The sequence below is a fragment of the Pterocles gutturalis genome, unplaced genomic scaffold (genome assembly GCF_000699245.1).
Source record: "Pterocles gutturalis isolate BGI_N339 unplaced genomic scaffold, ASM69924v1 scaffold5716, whole genome shotgun sequence".
NCBI classification, from domain to species: Eukaryota; Metazoa; Chordata; class Aves; order Pterocliformes; family Pteroclidae; genus Pterocles; species Pterocles gutturalis.
The window spans coordinates 44,375-65,051 of NW_010105289.1; the positions used below are offsets into that span (position 1 = coordinate 44,375).

Below are 20,677 nucleotides of genomic sequence, written 5' to 3' on the forward strand. Positions count from 1 at the left end.
ACTCACTGTGGGTAGCGCTTGGCTAGAAACTTCATATAGTTTTTTTAGCATCTTTTCCATGTCCTTTGATCAGCAGAGCCGTGATAGCTTTACAAAGGTGGAGAGAATGCCTGGAAAATGTCACGCGTGTGGCCGGCCCCATTGCATGTACAGCTTGCTTTTCTTGCTCGTCTTTAACAAACCTCTTCTGTGCAGTCTGAGGACCCTTGGTTGAAACCCACTGTTCACAGAACTGCAGCTTCATCTTTAGCTGCAGGCTTTGGGGAGATTTTGTGACTTGCATTCCTCAGGAGAGATGTGGCCTGCCTTTATGGTCTGTGAAATTCGTAAGAAAAAAAAAAAATATTCTGAGTGTGGTGATAGCTTTCCGTTAAGTTCTGTACAGATGGGAGAGAGAAAAGTGGTTTCTCTTAGTTTGCTTTGTTGCCAAGATTAAAAAAAAATAAAACCATTGTCATACAAATGAAGTTACAGTGTCACACTCAACAAGGTGCCTTTGATACCATCTCTTAACATTTAAAGCTCTTCAGAATATTAGAAACGAGACTCCTTGTGGCACTGGGAGCACGTGGTGGAGTAAAGCAATGAGGCTGTTCTCTCGCCAGCAAAGTGTAAATCATGAAATCCCCCGGAGAGATTCCTTGCTCTCTTTTCAGACATCTGAACAACAGGAAAAAGTTGGGTTTCAGTTTTGTTGTGAAGGGGATCGTACCGTGTTTCTGAGGCAGGTCAGTAAACGCTGGTGGCACTTTACACCCGTGTTCACATTTAGGGTTTTTTATTGGCTGTATTACAGTGTCTCCAGATTTAATTCATTGTGGTTTTTTGGCGTTTGGGGGTTTTAAAAAATATTTTGGCCAGAAGGAGCTGTAGTTTTTTCTTTTGCCAAATACAGATGGTCCAAAGCAAATTATTTTTCACAGGTGCCAGTAACTTCGGGTAAAAAAAAAGTTAATTTCTTTCCAAAACTAAAAGGTGTTTTGAAGAAGTAATTTATGTGTGTGCAATGACATAAATAACCTTTCCATAGCCAAAAGCAGGCAAGCCTGCTGCTTTATGTACCGTACTACTTTTGTCTGTCTTGTAAGAAAAAAAGCGCTGCTAACAGGACGTGTTAAAGCGAACACTTCTCCGTGTGATATAAGGGAACAGTTTATGGATTAATATTCGGGTGCCTGGCAGGAAGCACACCTGTTAGCAGCGCTTTTTTTCTTACGTGTTAAAGCGAACACTTCTCCGCGTGATATAAGGGAACAGTTTATGGGTTAATATTCGGGTGCCTGGCAGGAAGCACATTGTGGTAGATTAGTGTTCTTATCATTTGAGTGACAAATTAGAAAAAGCTGATTAAAATGACCTGGATCCTGAACACATGGGTTGGAGCCAGGAGACGTGTGGAAGTGATTGAAATCTCACCTCTCCACTTCCGTGCGCTAATCTCCTGGGCGAGAGCAGCGCAGCAGCGAGGCTGCTGGATTTTATAGCTTCTCTAGTAGTCACAGGGGACCAAAAAGCAGCTGATAGCGATAGTCTGGAGGGCTGTCTGCTTACCTGCCCCTTTTACAGCTGTCCTGGCTAAAGGCAGGAGCTCAGGATCGCTCTGGAGTTACTGGAGAGAAATCAAGGCTTTGCATCTCAATCAGACCAGCTCCTGCCTCTGTTTGCTCTCATTTGCCATCTGGAAGAGACGCGTGGCTCCCGGTTGACTCTGGATCTGACTTAAGCACTTGCATTGGGCAACAGGAATACTTCCCCAAGAGTTCCTGAGTAACAACTTTATTCCACCACAGGAATTTGTCTAAGCCATCTTCAGTATCGAATTTTATCTGCAGTACTGCTCAAAGCAGCTGCACTGTGTCCAGAGGACCCGGCCTTGTGTATTTTGGGACATATAGTAACTTAAACCAGATACTGACCTTGTGTAATTCCTATCTTCAGCAAAGAGATTGTTATTTGAAGTTTTGTTTGTTTTTTTTAAATTATACGTTGCATTCATGGCACGCTGGCGTCGTGACAAATATGATTTAATGCGAAGGAATTGTTTCGAGAAGACGGCTTTGCAAAGTGATTCACAGTGTATTTTGGTAGGCATAAAGGGGGTATTTTTCTTCAATTCTAATAATTGTTCTTAAAATATATAGAAATAAAATCGCTCCTGAAGAGCAGAAAGTATGTGTCTCAGCATCTGACATCTACTTACAATTCCTCATTAAAAACTTGCAAAAATCCGGCATGGGTAGGTGACAGATTTGGGGTGATCAGAGTCCAATTGAAGTGTGCCTGGGTAGGTGAAGTTTTCCCTTATTATACCAGGACAACACCATGTCTAGAGATGAATGGTGCTTCATTGCCTTCTCTCCAGGTGCCTGGACAGGGAGAACAGTTTAACCCCTAAATGGCAGACCCACGGTTGTGTTGCTGTGTCTGACCCGGGGTAGAGATGCACCAGCTCAGCGCTGGGAGCTGAGTCACAGTGTCACCCTTTCCCTCTCCTGATTTTTCGTGTCCAGGGTGACCTGATCAAGTGACACAGATGGGAAAAAAAAAAAAAAAATCTCAATGGAAAGATCTAGAGACAAATCAGTTACCTTTTTGGCAGATCAGGTTGTTCTGTGCGTGCCGTTGGTCGGGTCAGCACAAGCGAAGGGCACAAGATGCTTTATCTAACCGGGAGCTCGCACCTGAAACACACTTTTTAGCGATTTTCCTTTTCAGATGAAAAGGAAGAGCCCAATGGTGACAAAGTCCATGTCCAGAAGAAAAGGATGAGAAGGCATTCAGTGCAGCACGTCCTGTGCTTCGGAAATTGCTCCCTTTGGTTGAAGGAGCCCAAACCCATCGATGGGCAAGTGTCCTCCTGGGAGCGGGGCTGGAGGAAGGCTTGGAGTGAGGAGCTTTGTTTGTGGATGCATTAATTGTGTGCTAAACAAAACGGACTTGGTGGTACATATTTAATATTATTAGAAGTCTTTGGCAGCTGGCCAGAAGCCAGTATTTCTTCCCGTGAAAGCCATTTCTCCGCAGTGGATCACATAAGGTGAAAGCCTGTCTGCGGTAGCCAGCTTGCATTTCCCCTGAAGCTGTGGCTGACCTCCGTGAGGCCTCGGGAATATGTTTAGGTGGCTTAAGATGTCAGCAGTTTGCAAGATCGAACAGCTTCTAAATTAAGGGCCTGGTTTTATTTTTCTCATTATTTCATTTTTGTTACAGTATCTTTTTAGCAAAATATGATGTTGCTGGGAAGATCAGGGCTCACTGGTGGTTGCCCAATCTGTTTGCTGTTTACTGAAACAGGAGATTCATGTTTTTTCTCCCATTTCAAGTCTTGGACATCAGGTGCATTGAAAAAAAATGAGATGAAACAAGTTTGGGGTTTCTTAATGCATGGGTGCTAGCAAATTTGATTCAAAGATGAAGACAAGAAAAATGTTGTACGGGGGGTTAAAGTAGCTAAAGTAATGTGGTGCAAGTGCCCCATTATTTCATTCGAAGTTATTCATACAACTGAAGACCACATGTAGTCCTTAGTTGTCTTTTCCAACTTAATTCCTTGCTTACTGCGGCGTGCTCAGACACACACGTGCACACCCAGGGTCTCGCCTTCCACCCTCGCTGCTTTTCCCCGGGTGAACGCCCCGAGCGCATCCACACCTGCAGCGGCAGCGGTCCCTCCAGCCGAGCTTCAGCAGTTCCAGGCGGCGTGTTTCAGGATGCATCCGTCATCCTCGCCTCCATCCCGACCCCTCGGCGTTGTGATGGGACCAGCGGACGGAGCAGCAGTATCGAGGCACTCTGGACATGTCGCTTTGACACTCCTGGGTGTTAACATGTTTTTCAAGCTCCTTGTGACAGTGCTTCTGGTATCGCCAGAGGATGTTGTTTGGCCAGAGTGCTGATGAAGAGCCCACTGAGCTGCAGGAGTGTAATGACCACTTGTTTTGTTGGTCAGGCTCACTGAAGGGATTGGGATAAGCTGGAAACAAATACAGAGCGGTGTGGCAGGGGCTCTGGGCACTGCTGCCAGCTGAGTGCAATGAAACACCCCAAAAAAAAAAAAAATCTCAGTTTTGGTGTAGTGGGTGTCTCTGAGGATCCTTAGAAGAGTCACATATATGCGTGTAAGTGGTCGAGGAAATAGCACGAAAATGTCGTCTCTTGAGCACTAAAAAGCGGCACACACAGGGCAGGTCGTTAATCGGAGGGGACAAACCAGCGCTAATTGAATTCTGTGAGTCTTTGCATTCTCCATCCTGAAAGTATATTTCTGAAACGACAGATATCAACATTTTCTTTGCAGTTCCCTCCCATTCTCTTCCCTCTACACAACAATGGGCTTCTAAACACTGCCTAATAAGAAGAATGTGCCTTAAGTGGAAGCTTTAAAAAAAAAAACTATGGCAGCTGCTCTACCTAGCAGACCTTTCTGGGGTTCGCTGGGACATGACAGTTTGGGGTTTAGCTGCCCTTCTCTGTCTGTAAGTAACATTGTTCAGGCTTGCATCAATCTTGTTTTTAATTAGAATCCTCTTTGAAATGGAAAATATTAAAGCAGATCTATAGCTAGAGAGGGAACTGCAGAGCCAGAGGGTTTTCAGATACTGCCTTAAAAAAAAAAAAAAAAAAGCCATTTCTAATCCTTAAAATATTTGCCTTGCTTTATTTTCATATCTTGAAGACAAACAGGTGCTATGTGCCCTTTATGATTCTCAAATATACAATCTCCAAGCCAGCAATCTCTAAAGCCTTCCCTTGTTTGTACAATTAGGGTGGGATTTTCAGAATCACTCAGCGTTGGTCTGTCTCTGCTCTCATTGAAGTCAAACTGCCGTTGACTTCAGTGAGAATAGTGTTAGATCAGTACATGAGTGCTTTTGAAAATCCTTCCCTTTGCTTTTTTTTTTAGTCACATCTGTGTACAATTGAATAAAAAGGCCTTTGTAATATACTTTAATTATTCTTTGTTGTTTTCATATAAAAGTGATTGAAAGGAAACCAGAAGAAAACCTATAATAATAATGTGGACTTTGATCTTATTTACCATAAATTATATGTTATGTTTTTCCTCTCCTTTTATGTAATTATATATTACTTTATCATAATGTAAGATAAATCACGGAAAACATGAGGAGTAGAAATAATTAGGTAATGTGGAGGGGAAGAGCACGCACTAAGGCAGGAACTCGACTCTTCGTGGTCTGATGGGTTTCCAGTGCTGCTGACAGCAACTTGCCTTTTAGTGCATGAGAAACTCGGGATTCTTTACGTAAAAGGTTAGTGCTAAAACCTGATGGATTTAGAGGCCGTAGGGCCAGCTGTGAGGAATGGCTTTCTGGGTGTCACCTTCCCAGGAAACCACAGGTTGTTGTCCAGGTGTCCGGACCCCATTCTGTCCCCATGCTCTCCCCCTGGTTTTGTTCCACCCGCTCCTCCCCAATTCATGCGATTTTGGGGTTTCCAGTGTGTGTTTCAATGATTTTCTGGTTAACTGCTTGCTCTTTGGCAATACCAAAGAAAACCAAAGAGGATGAGAGCTCACTGTAGCACAGGGGAAATCGGAGAACCCCAGACTCATCTAATCCACCAAGACCAATATTTGCAAGACTTGCCCTGGGCAGCCCAGTTTCACCCCTGGCTGTAGATATTCAGTGGGATGCTCAAGTGGGGAGTCCAGTTGGACTGGTCATTATTTGCATTGTGTTAAAAATGTTTTCTTGGGTCTGTAGCTGAGGAGAGATTTTGGCCACGACTTGCACCCATCTCCATAGCTCGTCTCGTCTCCCCAGTGCGGTGCAATACACGGAGGGTTTTGGAGACCAGCAGCACTTTGGTGCCCGAGGAGGTGACTGCTCTTTGGTAACAGCCTCATCTTCTCATTTGCTCATCAGCGCCATAGAGCACCTGAACTGCTCTTCAAGAGTCTTTGGAGAGAAAAAACATCCAGAGGTGGGAGTCTTTGGAGAGAAAAAACATCCAGAGGGCAGTTCTGCTGCCAAAGAGGACGTGGAAGCCCGCTCAGAGGCTTCCTGGAAGACCTCCGAGTTGCCTTGAATTAAATTGTCTTTTAATAGCAGGGTTCAACTCCATTTTTAGACTGATGGGATTATCAGTTCTGATGTTAATATGTGTTTAGCATTAGAGTAAAATGTTATGTCAATACATTGAAGAGCGAAAAAAAGCCTGTTTCAGCCCCTGCAGTTTCCACCATGTGTCACAGATTAGAGCTGGCCCTGGATGGGGGCCAGGCTGGTGCTTGAGACACTCGAACTCCAAAGCAGCGTACGAGAGCCGTGTACTAGCCCAAGTGTGGGTGATCCGTTTGATAAACTATATGACATGTTGTTCCTCTTGAGGCAGTCTGTTGAGGTTTTTGTGTGAACAGGAGTAAAGGCATTGAACTGTCATAGTTCAGGCGCTAGAACCTCTGCCGCAGGATGTCCGCGAATGGCAAACACAGCCCGGGCTCAGGGCTCTCCATCCTCCCTGGCTTAATTAGCTGCAGATAGTCAGGTCACTGTCTTTGAAACCTTAATTAGTGGTGTTGGTGTGTCCCTGTAAAGGCATGGGATGCCCTCTCTCTCTTTCAGTACCGTGGTAGTCCTCGAAGTGCCAGCGTGGTGTAATGCCCTCGCGTCTGCAAGGTGATGCTTTGGGAATCTTGGCTTAGTCCAAATAAAATGATTAATCTAAGTGTCTCCCAGGAAGTCTGAATGAGCAGCCACCCTCTGCATTCACTGCTCTTTCCAGGAGGTAGCTTAAAGAAATTTAACGTTCTTTAATGTTTCACTTAAAAACAAAGTGGGAACCAATGTGAAGAGCTGAAGGAAGAAGCCCATGAGTGTAAACAGCTATAAGCAGTGATGTGACAGCCAATCTAAGAACTGTTAGATGTTTAAGATATAATTACTGTGTATTAACTAGATGAGATCTACACAAAGAGTCTGATGAGCCTGCCAGAGAAATAAACCACAAAGTGCTAGCTGGCCTGATTTATTTTTTTCCATCATCATGTTTTAAATGTTCATGCATACTGATTACAAGTTAGGTTAAGGTCTTGGAAGCCGCTGCCAAGTTTTGTCACTCAGGGACTTTTAGACGCTGTAGATTTAACCCTCTGTCTGTCCTTTTGGTGGCTACCTTCCCAAGTATCTACGGCAGATAATATTCTGCCTTGTCCAGCTGAACTGATGTGGTCAGACTTCCTGAGGAAGAAGCCTCTTGAGCGCTTCTAAAATATTTATTTGTTCAGGATTCATTTTACTTGAATTTACTGTTTGCTAAAACAAGCTGTACTGTGCTGGCCTGGCATGAGATAATGTGTTTGAGTTCACTCTTTCATTCCTATGGAATGATATTCGAGATGCACATTTTTTTCATTTTTTTTCTAGAATATCAGGGGAGAATAATTTCAAGTGGAGAGAGAATTTTACTGAACATCTGGGAACAAAATGGGAAAAGTTTGATAAATGGCATCTTGCTGACATGTAATAGCAACTAGCTCAGTGAAAGAATCTGTAGCATTGCAAATAAAAGGACTTTTCCTGACTGTGGTTCAATCGGATATGTAGTTTCGTGCGTACAGTTGGCAGTAACAGATTATTCAGATTGTCAGGTTTAAAAAAGCGAAAAAATTCAGACTTAAGTCATGCAGTAATCTTAATTTCAGGAGCAGCCGTGTCTGTGTACAACAGAGACAGACTTTTTTTGACTAGTTAACTCAACAGAGAAGTTTCTTGTTCAAAATTTATGTTCCATTCAGTGGTTAACTACAATATTAAATATGTGGAAATATTTCATGCACTGGTTAGGTATTGTCAGGTTACACTGATAACTCAACTGCAGAAGTCTGAATTCTTTCAGCAGTGTTTAGTGTCCAACTGTTCTTCGTTTCAGCCGGTTTATGTTTGAGATGCACTGAGTTTAAATCCTGTGCGTTGTTTTGATTTGAGCCATCGCACACAGAATACCTCTACCTGAGCTGAAACTCTCTCAGATGAGCCAGAATCGCCTCACGTGCACAAGTTTCAATTGGAAGTAAGCTCACAGCTGTCAGACTTTCCAAGTAGAAATAAAGGGAAAATTGTGTATTTAAAAACACAGCAAAACTGAGCGTAGCCCAAAATATTTTCACGATAAAAGAATTTAGCTGTATAGAATTTTTCCCTTGTATTGCTCTACCAGTCTGATGTCAAATGACATTTTTTCTCCATTTAACATAATTGTCCCTGAATTGTAACAGTGAAACAAACCATTAGCAAAATGCTGAGCTGTCAGAAGCAATCACTGGTTTCGGATCCAAACAGGGTGCTTTCCCGTCTCCGAAGGTACTCGTTGCAGTTTCCTGTAGAGGTTCTTTGTGAAGCATCCAGCGTGTCAGGGGCAGCGCTGCAGCCGTGCAGATCCGACCTGTCCCTCTGAGCTGAGCTGCCGGGGCTCCGTGCCTGGGGGTTGGAGCTGCCCCACAGACCCCTCTGTGCTTTTCTTCTAACCCGGGGTCTCCGCCGATTTCCCAGAATCCCAGGATGGTTTGGGCTGGAAGGGACCTTAAAGCCCACCCAGTCCCACCCCCTGCCATGAGCAGGGACACCTCCCACTAGCCCAGGTTGCTCAAAGCCTCATCCAGCCTGGCCTTGAACCCCTCCAGGGATGGGGCATCCACAGCTTCGGTTGTAGCTGGGCGTGACTGGTGCCGCTGCACATCAGGCAGAGGATGAGAAATAACTATTAGCTGCCTGTCTGAAAGTAAAGAAATGGGTGGCCTAGGACTGTACCAGAAGGCTCTGGCAAAGTGAAAGACATAAACAAACCCTTTTTCTTCCTCAGCTCCCTTTCCTCTTTCTCATGAGTAACTCCTGGCCAAGCAGCCTGAGTTTGCTTCAGTAACGTTGATAATAAAATGGGAAGGCTTTGAGAGTCGGTAGGAATTGGGAGTGGGTCGTGTGCTCCATCCAGCTGCCCCGGATGGAAGCTTACGGAGAGCAAACCATCGACAGGCTGCGCAGCCCCAGCCAGCTCCACCGCACCGACAGACGTGAGAGATTTTAGTGAATTGGATATGAACTAGAAATTGAGAGCTGCATTGATGATTTCAGTTCCCATGCTTTTATATTTCTTAACTTTTGAGCATTTAATTCTCAGCCTTTAACACAAACTGACAAACACAGGGTTCCTCCCCTGCAGAGTAGTTTTGGATCCATCACAGACAAGCCAAGGACTTTCATACGCAGTGCAGGCTTCAGCTGCATTACCAGTAATTATCCATTAATTTGTGTTGGCTAACCACTAGAGGGGGACGAGGCAGCTGCTTTTCCAGGGGTTTCACAGCTGCTGGCTGGCGGGGGGTGCAAGTTTGGGATCCCCCAGCCAGCATCCACCTTGCTGGCTCTGCTGCTTCCTCGACCTTCTTCCCTCTCTTCCCTGCCATCCGCTGGAGTCTCGGTCTTTCCCAGCTTTGGACAGTTTCACAAGCATGAAAAAATGCGAAGATGATGCCTACTACCACATTTCTTGGCGTTAGAACCTGCTGTTAGCACGTTTGGTTTAAGCAGGGTACCTCCAGCACATGGGCTTGAGCAGTCGCTCTTGCTCGTGTGTATGCAGGATTTCCTTAGAACCTGATTCCTCGGAATGGTTAAAACTCTTGGGAAGATGATTCAACCTGAGGTTACCAGGAGTGGAGAATATCATGGGCAGGATGACCCATGGGTATCCCATCCCTGCCATGCTTGCAATGCGCAGGGGCAACAGCAGAGGTTCACAAATTGCTGTGTTGTCATTGCTCCAAAGTAAGAGGTGGGAAGGGTTGTTCCTGCACGCTCTGTGTGCCTGGAAGTGAAGCGTCTTTCCCCCGACGGGCACCTGTAGGGCTGTGACATGGTCCCTGCTGCTCCCGCGGTCCCTGTCCGCTGCCTTTCCCCTGGGAATGCTGCCCCGGTGAGTAGCAAGGCCAGTGATGTGGCACTGTCAAAATGAAGGTGTTTGGTAGTTGTGTCTTCGGTTGTGTAAAGGGTTACATTAGCTTGCTGGAATAACATCGATTTCATCATCCAGTGATACAGTCACCTTAAATCTGTCTGCAGTGTGACTACCCTGAGCTGTCAGTCTGATTGTTTGAAATGACGGGCTGTTACGGTACTTTTCCTACATCTTCACCATAATTGGGATCCTACCCCAAAACCTCAGACATAACGTCAGTAGAAAATATTCTTTCTATAAGTACATACAATACTTTGTATAAATAAATAAATGGTTATTATTATTATTGTTTTGCACACGTAAAAACTAAATGGCTTTACAATTTGCTGCATGGCAAAGTGCCTTCAGCTTTTCCAGGAACATTCTTTATAAAACAGATCGTACAAAAGCCTGCGAGGAATTCCTAGCATGAAGGCAGCGCCGCCCGAATTTTCCCATAGGTGGTGTTTAAAGTCAAATTGGGTTGTGACATTAAATAACACCATATGGTGTGTGCATTCCCTGCTGCTCCAACTAGATGCTCGGTGCAGTTTCAGTAGCATTTTACAAGACTTGATTGATTTTGGGGTGGGTTGTAGGTTCTCAGAAGTTAGATGATCTTGAAAAACAAATTTCGTGTTTGTCTTTTAAATACCAGCAGCACAACATTTGCAAGGGCTGTTTGTATTCATATAAAACTGGGGGCAGGGCGGGATGGATGGGTACGTGGAACTGTGGATGTGTAAAAGCTGCGTCAAACCTGCTGAGAACAGAACTTGGCATCAAACTCTACTTCAAATGCTTAACTTTTGGGGACTTGCATAAGCTATTTTTGTCCTCCAGGTGATTTTCTTTCTAAGGGAATGCCAAAAGCATTCATGCAGACTATCAAAGCCTCAGTAAAAGCAGTTTGCCATTTTCATTGTATTTCGGAACCTTCAAAAATAGAGATGAAAGCACCTGCAGATGCAGACAGTACATTCCACACGTGGCATGCTTTCCGGCATCCTTTCATTTTGATTCTACTGTTTTGTTTTGTTTTTTTATTACAGTTCTTTGAGGTTCCATTTGACTCAAATATGAACAGGACAAAAAACAGACCACTGGTGCGAGGACAGATCAGGTAAGGCTGTGCACACCTGCTCCGGCTAATGAGAAATGTGTCTTCACGTTGCTTTTATCTATCTCCAAGCTTCTCTCTCTCTCGTCAGAGGACAAAAAATAGCAATTTCAGACAAAAGACTTCAGGAAGAAGTGCACCTCTCTGTTCTTCGATGTTTCTTTATGTTTATAACTTTCATGTGAGGACTTTGGGTAATCAGCTGTCCTCTAAAACCGTTCTTCTATATTTCTTTATAACTTTCATGTGAAGACTTTGGGTAATCAGCTGTCCTCTAAAATTCTGAATTTCTCAAGACAGCAGAATTTCTGCTCGTGTTGTGTATTTCTGCACGTGTGACAACTACATGCACAATGCAGTAGCATGCGGTTATGCTCCCCCGGACTTTTGCGTTAGTTAGTAACAACAGATCTTCAAAATTCGGTAGCATGCGGTTACGCTCCCCCGGACTTTTGCATTAGTTAGTAACAACAGATCTTCAAAATTCCACATCTTAGAACAAACACAGGACTGTAAATTATTTTTAGTAGCCATATTTATCTATTAGATCATAGGCATTCATTTGAATCTCCTGGCAGAGCTTTTGGCAACTTATTTTTTTTAGTGGTTTGGTAAGGCACCATATTGTCTTTGTCTTTTCTACATTTTTTTTTAGTGGTTTGGTTAAGTACCATATTGTCTTTGTCTTTTCTACATTTTTTTTTTTGGCATAAAGTTGGGCTGAAAACTCAAAATGGTGAAAATAAAGATTTGTCCTCATTTAGTTTCTCATCATCTGTGTGTAAATCCCTCACCAACACCAAAAGCACCCTGTGTTAGCAAAGAGAGTCCCTTAAAAAAAAAAAAATCCTTCATTCACTCTGTTTTCTGGATTATATATCAGTTCAATTTCTCAAAGGCTGTTTTCCAGCTGAAAAAGCAAAGTGAAAAAGAACATCAACAAAAAACTGTAACTTATTTGCAAACTAAAACTGAAGGCCCAATTCATAAATGATTCAACAAACAATTTTAGTATTTCATTTCCATGATTTGTGCCAAGGATTATTTATAACAAAATTATGTTTTCCCTTAGGCTTCTGCAAACAGTTGGTCCTATTTATTTCTGTGTTTTATCCATCACCTTTGGAGGACTGAAAAAAATGTGATGGACGAAATTACAAGAAAATTGAGACAAAATACTAACGTGAACCTCGGGGGTAAACTCACTCTCATTGCAAATAGTTAGAGTGCTTCAATAAACTTGTTCTGATTTATTCTTGAAGATGGTGCTAATTATAGATTCCTGAGTTGAGTTAATTTTATTTAAAAACGTATTTTAGGGACCACTGCAGTGAGGGCATCTGTTGTACGTACAGTAAGTCAGCCTGAATTGTGCAGTTCAGGGGAGCTGCGCTTCTGCTCCGCTGGCATGTGGTCCTTCAGCCCTGGAAGAACCAGCACTTGTTAGGAAGAAAGATGATGGGGGGATTTTTTTTTTTTTTTGTTCTCATAGTTTACTAACGTGGCTTGCAGTGTTTCTGGAGTTAAAAATATAGTTAGGAAACTTTCTGTCAACTTTTGATTTAGAGAAGGGAATTTGTTTTATAAGTTTCCAGTTGTCCTTAAATGAACCTCGCTGTTGGCTGAATGCACCACAGATTGGCAAAACCATATTTAATGGATTTTCTTACCTCCCCCCCCCTTCATATTTGCTTTCACCACAAAATGGTAATGTTGGGGACTTTGTGTAGTCACTCATCAATCTATCTACCTGACTGTCAACAGCTAATTTAAAGTTCTTTAAAGTGTCACTTACCTTGAATAATGCTGGTCTCGTTCCCTGTAGACCGTTGAACACGCAGACCTCGACTGGGGTTATTTCTTCTGCGGTGTGCCAGAGGAGAATAATCCAGTGCAAGTGATCTAACCTTGTTATATTTTGCCACATATTCCCTGGTGTTCCTTGAACTCTTTCCTTCTTGGCTGATTAAATAAAACCCTCAAATGGTTATACTAAAACTAGTCAAAAACAGACGACACAGAGACGGATGAATTGTACGTAAGAGACTGGTGTCTTGGCTTTGGGAAGGAATCCAGAGACCTTGGGCTATGTACAGATTTCTTGCCCAAAATTTGTTTGACATTTGAGTTTTGACATTTTCTACTCTTCAGCTGCTTTGTATCATGAAATGTTTGGTGCCTTTTTAATTCTGCTGTGTTACAACGTCTGTGATACGCAGTGCCAACGAAGCATCATTTTACAATCTGCCTCCATTTGCACTGCTTGTAAATATTGTGGTTTCCCTTCCTTTTTTTATTTCTCTCTTTCTTTCCTTTTTATTTATTTCACATAGTCCTTGTCAGTATGGCTAGCAGAGTCGTACCGGTTTTTGAGTGGCCCAGTCCTGAGCTTGAGATCCTTTTCAAAGAACGAGAAGGTTGTTGACTCTCCATCGCGTTGGCTCGCGGCACCTCCTTGGCAAGGCTTTCCGTGGTGGCTTTGATGTCAACTTCTGCCCACTGAGAAACTGCACTGAGACCAGTGACATTTTTATAGAGGTTGTGGCATCACAAAGATGATTCTCACATGCTTTGAACTTGGGCCAGAATCAAACTGGAAACTCCCAGTGAGAGGTCCTTGGTGTTACTGAATCATCCAGACCCGGGATGAGCCGGCGTCTCGGCTTTAGATAAGCTAATTCATGGAGCTGGCTCGTTAGGAAATGTCACGCTGTTGGAGAGAAATTATTCCTGTGTGTTTCACTTTGTGGCCTCCATTTGCAGCTTCAGCCCCGAGTTTAGTTAGACTTAAGATCAGCTGTTGGTTCTAACTGACGTTGCTTCCAGCATTTCTCCCCATCCTTTCTGCCCGAAGCCTTGACTTTGAAGAAAACCCACAAACCCCCTCTCTTGGCAACACTTGGTGTGTTCATTTCCCTGCATACGCATTCACGGGGTTCCCAAGTCCCCATGTCTGAGGCTTTTCTACAACTTGCCGAGAACTTGCCATTTTCTTTGGCATCAGTGAGGAACCTCAGCAGCTTTCAAGGAAATGCTCCGGGGCTGGGGCTGAGCTGTGGAGCGTGAACATGGTCCCGGCCTCTGAGGTCTGGCTGGGGGTGGAGGGCATCGTTCGCTGACGGGTCACACTCCAGGAGTGGTTTAGGCAGCTTTAGCCTGACCATCGCTCCGGGCACTCCCTGTGAGCCAGGAGCCAGTTGGGCAAAGATTGCTGGAAGGATGGGATTTGGAAAAGCAATGGTCCTCCGTCTTTTATGGAGTCCTCTCCATATTGCATCCACTTTGTGGCTGAAATTATCCAGAGGCTCCGTGTGCCCCTGGTACAAAATCCTTTGTCCCTGACATGAGACAAACCGTGCAGGCAACTACAGAGAAAGACTCTGCACAGCTGGGCTTTGCTCTAAGTAGGACCAGAGTACGTAGACCTCATTTACCAGCCCCAAACCCACTCTGATGCCCCCAGGGAATCTGCTGCCACTGTTGCTAGATCTGTGACAAACAGCACCTGATAGCTCATTGACTGCTTGCTTTCCAATGTCCTATTTAATTTGTAAAGCTCTGCAAAAAGATTTTCCTTTGAGCAATGAGACGTAACCATCCTTGTTCTCTATTCAGAGAGTAATCAGAGACATCCTGTTGCAAAAAATAACAAGAGCAGACCCAAACACAGCATGCCACTAAACGCCATCCATCATTCCAGCCTGCCCACATGTCCTCCTGCCTCCTCTGACCCCTCAAGTCTTGTTTGGAAATACAAACAGCTTGAGATGTTCCTCATACTTTGGCTGCAGTGTTAAACTCATTGAGGGTATTTGCATTTTGCATTGTAACAACAGCTGATATTCTTTTTCCTGCTCTGAATTGTTTTTATGCCCTTAATGAGGAAAAATTTCATGTGCTCGCACAACCTTAGATTCGACTGAAATGGCAGCAGCTTTTCCTGGTTTCCTGTTGGGTATGATTTATTCCTTTGCTTTTTAAGGTAATGGATTTAATTGTCCTGCAGATTAATGTAAATAAATCTCTAGTATTAGCTGCAGTAGCTGAGTGAGCTTAGCCTCAAGGATGACAAGTGTCCTGCTCTGTTATATTGTACGAAGTGACAGTTTTGATTGCCCTTCTGCACAGAACTGCACCCGCTCTCGGTAGAAAGCCGCTGGCTTTATGAACTTACAGTGCTGCTGGATCTGCTGGGCTAAGCACTCCTAAAAAACTTAATAGTTGTATGGGAATAGGTTTTCATCTTAAAAAATAAGTCAAACAGGACATTCTAAATAACTAATTGATGAGCATGTGGACACCTTTCAGTTCTGTCCATTTTGCAACATGCAGCTGTTTTCTGCACCGAGTCCTTTGGTTTTGCTCTCAGCAGAGGCTGCAGCGTCTGCCTGGGAGCGGGGCTGGGGTTTCTCCCTCGCTTTCCCTCCAGGTTTCACATCACCCGGGCCATGAAGGCAGCCTCAGGGGGTGGTTGGGGCTGGAAGGGAGCTCAGGAGAGCCGTACTCCAGTCTCCTGCCCACAGCAGGGCCACTCTCAGGGAAGAGCAGGTTGCTGCAGGCTTTATCCAGCCTTGTCTAAAAAACCTTCACTATGGGAATAATATGCTATGGAATTAAATTCTATTCTCCTTAAGCAGAATATTTGCACTCTCAAACTTGCTTTTTTTTTGTGCACTTAAGAAGTTCAGGTCTATTAACTTGGCAGAAGAAGGCACAACACAGATAATGCCTTGGGTGCTTCAGCAGAAAGAAACCTTGGTGTTGTTTGGGAAATATTTTGTCCTAGAACCCCGTTAACCTCCTCACTTAGCAGTGCCCAAGGAGCTGTGTTCTGTACATGAGCTTCCCGCTTCTTATGGCCGTGGCTGATGGTTATTGCAGTTAATGGAGACAGTAATGCTTTTCCTACTTGTTGACATTTCGGAGTGGTGTTGACTTTGGTCAGTTTAAACTTTAAGCCAAACTCTTGAAGAATCAGACCAAAAGGAGCTCCTGAGCTGGCAGTGTTTCTCACTGGTGGCTTGTCTTTATGAATTGTAGTTATAGTTGCAAATATGTAAGATGGACATTCATAAACTGATAAAAAATTGCAACATGTCAAACTTTCCCTATTTATTCAAAAACACATTGCAACTCAGGACTAGTTCTATGTAAAGCTGAGTTTTCCACTCAGTTGCCTGTAGTAGACCTACTATTACAAGTATAACAAAACCAGTCCATGCTGAAAAAATGCATGGGCATTTAAAAAAAAGAAAAAAAAAATCCTCCTGTAATCACTGTTGATAACTTTGGGTAATTAGCTTGATTCTTTGCTTGCTAACACTAATGTAAATCAGGAACGTTTCTCTGATGTTAGTGGGGCTACACTGATGTAAGTGAGAGGAAATCCATGTCCTCGGCTTATCCTGAAACCTGCATTAAGCGTTTCGCCAGCCCTGGTTTAAGCCAGCAGTTTGAAACCTCCCCAAGGGTTTCGGTACAACTTCGGTTCCCATTTAAAGATCAGCCCCTACTTAGCTGACTGGTCTGCTCCCTTGGGTGGTCATTTCAGGCAGGTTTCATTCGACTTAAGTTAAAACAAATAAAACAAAAACTCCATAAATCTACAGTTTTTCAAGAATAATCATTTTTAAGAGATCAGATGCTCATTCCCTGCAGGGATACATTCCAATATTTTGTTTAGAAAATACCTCATTTTAAAGGGACTGCCCTGAGATCTTTTTGAATGATAAAAATGTTTCTTTTTTCAGTGGGAGGCTTTCCTCTTGTTTAAACAGGGCACAATTCAAAGCAGACACCACCACGGCAGCCTTTTCAAGCTTTTTTTTTTTTTATCCTACTTGTATTGAGGCTTTATTATTTGAAAACAAGTAAATGCATTCCTTCCCCACCACTACCCTCCTGGTTTCCTTTTTTTTTTCCCCACCCTGTGTTTTCCAGAAGCTGTCATTGACTGTATTTGGTAAACAAGAAATTAAAAAGATAGCTTTATATTTTTGACATGTACAATTGCTTGTAAAAATGTAGTCCTTGCCTTTTGAACAGCGGGGTATTTTTAATTTTTTTTTCTGGCATGGCCACATCATGGAGAGGTGGGAGGGGGGAAGAAACCTTGAGGCTAAAACATAGTTTAATGAGAATAAAACCCACATCAAAGGATGGGCTAATGGAATGATATAATGCTTACTGTGTCACTTTCCCAAAGGGGATATGGATGACGGTACTTATATTTCAATTATCTATTCACTGCCTGCATAGGATGTTGATTAAATGGTTCGAAGGTATTAGAGTCCTTTTGTAGAATGCGCAGGAAAATGGTGATACTGCACATTATCCTCAGATCAAAATGTGTATTAGCAGGAAATTATATAGCTCTAACTACATATGTATTTTGTTTCTTCGGGCAATAAAGAGGGTTGTTTTAATAACTCTAACATTACATTCAGATTCGTTTCAGTGGAAGAAATTGCCAGCTTTCCAGCTAGCACCTTCAGCTCCCTCCTCCTGCCCAGACCTAATCCCGCCGCAGCTCAATGGAGACATTCCTTTGCAGGCAGCTCCGTTTGGTAAATATAAATCCTGCGGAAACACTTGACCCCTCGTGCCTTGCTGCTTTTCAGTTCAGCCGAGGGGCCTTCACCGCCAAATTATTTATCTGAATCTTTAATTGCACATGGGACAGTTGATAAATCGGAGTACATCATAGGTTGCCCCACATTAGGAAACATCCCAGATGCTCATGTATAAACCAGGAGTCACGGTGCATTTGGCTAAATAGCTGCTCCATCTGCTCGTGGGGAACGCTGCGGAGAAGTGATACGGGCTCCTAATGGAGTTGTCTTATCCTCGCGTGTCAGCTCCTCGCTGGGGGGTAGAGCCCCGTGAGCTGGAGGGGACCCAGCTATTGTACACTAATCCTTCCATCTTTGTGTCCACCAGGAACGGGCTTCTTGGACATTAGTTGTTACCATCGACTCTTTTCTTTTTTAAGTGACTAGTGATGAGTCCTTTTCCTCAAAGGTGATGTTAAAGTGAGTTTCCCCTCTTGTGCTGCGCAAACAAGCCAAAATAAAGCTCAGAGCCCAAGATCCTTAATGCAGTGTTCTGCTGGTGGCTCTTCTTCCTGTGTCTGTCAAACATTTCAGGTTCATGTTTGTAAATTTTGGCTTAATGCAGTCAAAATCCCCACACTTTCTTCCCTGTATTAGTACTGAACCTTATCTGGTTTAACCACAACAGCATCATCATTCACCGTGGTGTAGGAAATGTCACCGCTCAACAAGTCCATTACGGAGCTGCCTCTGATTAGAAGCTGCTATGCCATGAGATCTGTTTACAGTAAGTCATCTTAGAAGTGCATTTCTTTCTGTGAAGGACAGAGTTTATCATGTCTTCTACAAGTTATAACTTACATGTTATCAACTTCGCAAGTCAGCTACAGAAGAGGTTTTTCTTACACTTTAATTAGCTGTGCTGACACAGATGCTTGCTCTTGATGACTAGAAAAGCTGCATTCCTGAGGCTGAGATATGTGGAGAACCTCTTTGATATGTTTTATTTATTTTTTTTTTTTTTGCTAGGGACGTAGAATCACAAGGAATATTATGTTATAAATCCTGCTGTAAAGGAGCGTGAGCCACAGTGACTCATATCGCTGCCCATGTGTGACAATAATTATGTTGCACTTATGAACTTTGATGGTATATGAAGGGGATTTTGGGTTTTTTCCATGAAACATTTGTAAAATATAACTCCAGATGCTAACTTTAGATAAACTACCAAAAAAATAATTCCGAAATCCCAAAATACAACCATCCTCATCCTCTTTACCTCTCAAGTGAAACATGGCAAGTACTTACAAGCACACTGTAGAGTGTTAAAAAGATATGAATATCAAATGCATGCTTGCAGTGTTGCAGAGAAATCTGCAGATAGGCAGGAAGGTTCTGACTTAAACTGCAATTTGACAGGCTCATCTGCTCGATTGCTCTTCTGCTTAATGATGTCCAGACCCCGATCCTCCTTCCACTGCAGACCGTTGCTTCTTGTCCTGCTGTCTGTGGCTGTAGTGAATAACTTATTTCCTTCATTTTCGTTGCTCCTGGAAATGTCCTCAGAGTCCATGATCCTGTACTGAGAACGGCTGGACTATCTTTTCTCTTTTTTTTTAAAAAGCAGGTTGATAAATACTCTAGAACTTCCGTTTTCTCCATCTTAATGAGGTTTAGAACTGGCCTGAGACTTCTTTGCCCGCTGCTTCCCAAACGTTGGCTGAGGGCTCAGCAGAAACACATGTTAGATTTAATCACTCTAAATCACAGAAAAGTGTTTCTGGAGAGACCATATTATCCATCCGGTTTGTCAGCTCGTCTCTGGTTCTTAAACAAAGAGAGAATGGAGATTTTGAAATAAAATGAATGGATCACTTAACTGCCATGTTGTAAGGTTAGGTTTGTTAGGTTAAAGAGGAGGATTTAGTTTAAATATTATGGGGGACGTTTTTCAAATTTACTGTAGGTTTGTCTTGTAAGCACTTTAAAAAAAATATTTACATTTTCGTGACTGCAGGGAAGCTGTGAATATTATTGTTCACCCTTTCACTCCTACCTAACAAAGCCATATAACAAGGAGCGTGCTAACACTCTGCAGGGTTGCTTCGGGTTGTTATGATGAGCATCCTGGTGTGTATAGCAAGGGTAACAAGAGCATAAACATTTTGTAAGTATGGGTCCTTTTCATTTTTAATTTTTTACTTCCAGGTGAAGTGATGAGGTCCAATTGGAGCTTCTGCTTAATAACAAAGAGCAGCATAAAAAGTCTTGTTTCTGTCTGAGCATGGTATTGGTGAACTGCAGGTCTCCCCAGGGTCTGCTGAGCTATCTCATCCCAAACCTGGGGTTGCTTTGGTCTCAGTCCTCCAGGCAGACTCTTGAACCCATAAACAGTGAAAGCCCAAATCCTGACACCATTTGGATGGAGTTAAGACTGGTAAAAACAAGAGCAGGATATGTTCAGGAGAAAGCTTCATGCTGAAGGTGGGACTTCTGATTTCTCTCTTTTCAGTTGAGTTGGAATTCCTCTTGCCTCGTCTCAGCATACACATTGCATCTTTGTGGAAACTTTCAACAAAATCGATCGAGCCAATTTTGATTTACGCAAGCGTAAAAAAGAGAGATGTGTCCCTTTCAAGATGAAATGATTCTTTTAAATTAACCATGTTTGTTTATGATAGTTTTAAAGTACCTCGCTCTGGCAGAGGAGACAGAACATCTGCAGCTGGGTTTCTTGAGGACCGAGGGGAACTAATTGCCTCCAATTTGGTTAAAATACAGTGTTGATTATCTTTTATACAATAGCGATACCCAGCCATGACAGAGCAGCTTGGGCTCCGTGCATGGGTTGTTTCTTCACTGGGAGAGAAATGGGATATTTTATCCGGGTCTGTATTTATTTAGACCAAGCACACTTCTGAACAAGTATATTAGATAGCAAAGCCAGAGCTGGGTTGGAATTTAGTGCCAAAGCTCAAGAAGGCGACTCCGTGACGAGACCCAGCCAGCTCTGCACGTTTATCCATGGCTGAGCTCCATGTACGCCAAGCTCTCA

General features: G+C 43.2%; 1 protein-coding gene across 1 annotated transcript in view; it reads left to right on the plus strand.

Moving 5' to 3' along the window:
- The first annotated feature begins 2,232 nt into the window (after window positions 1-2,232).
- LOC104471837 (protoheme IX farnesyltransferase, mitochondrial-like) overlaps window positions 2,233-20,677 on the plus strand; it is a 41,015-nt gene continuing 22,570 nt past the window's right edge. Inside the window, exons 1-3 of the mRNA XM_010087326.1 lie at window positions 2,233-2,236; window positions 2,716-2,886; window positions 10,900-11,074. Of these exons, the coding sequence (XP_010085628.1) occupies window positions 2,233-2,236; window positions 2,716-2,886; window positions 10,900-11,074 (350 nt within the window). The remainder of the gene's footprint in view (window positions 2,237-2,715; window positions 2,887-10,899; window positions 11,075-20,677) is intronic.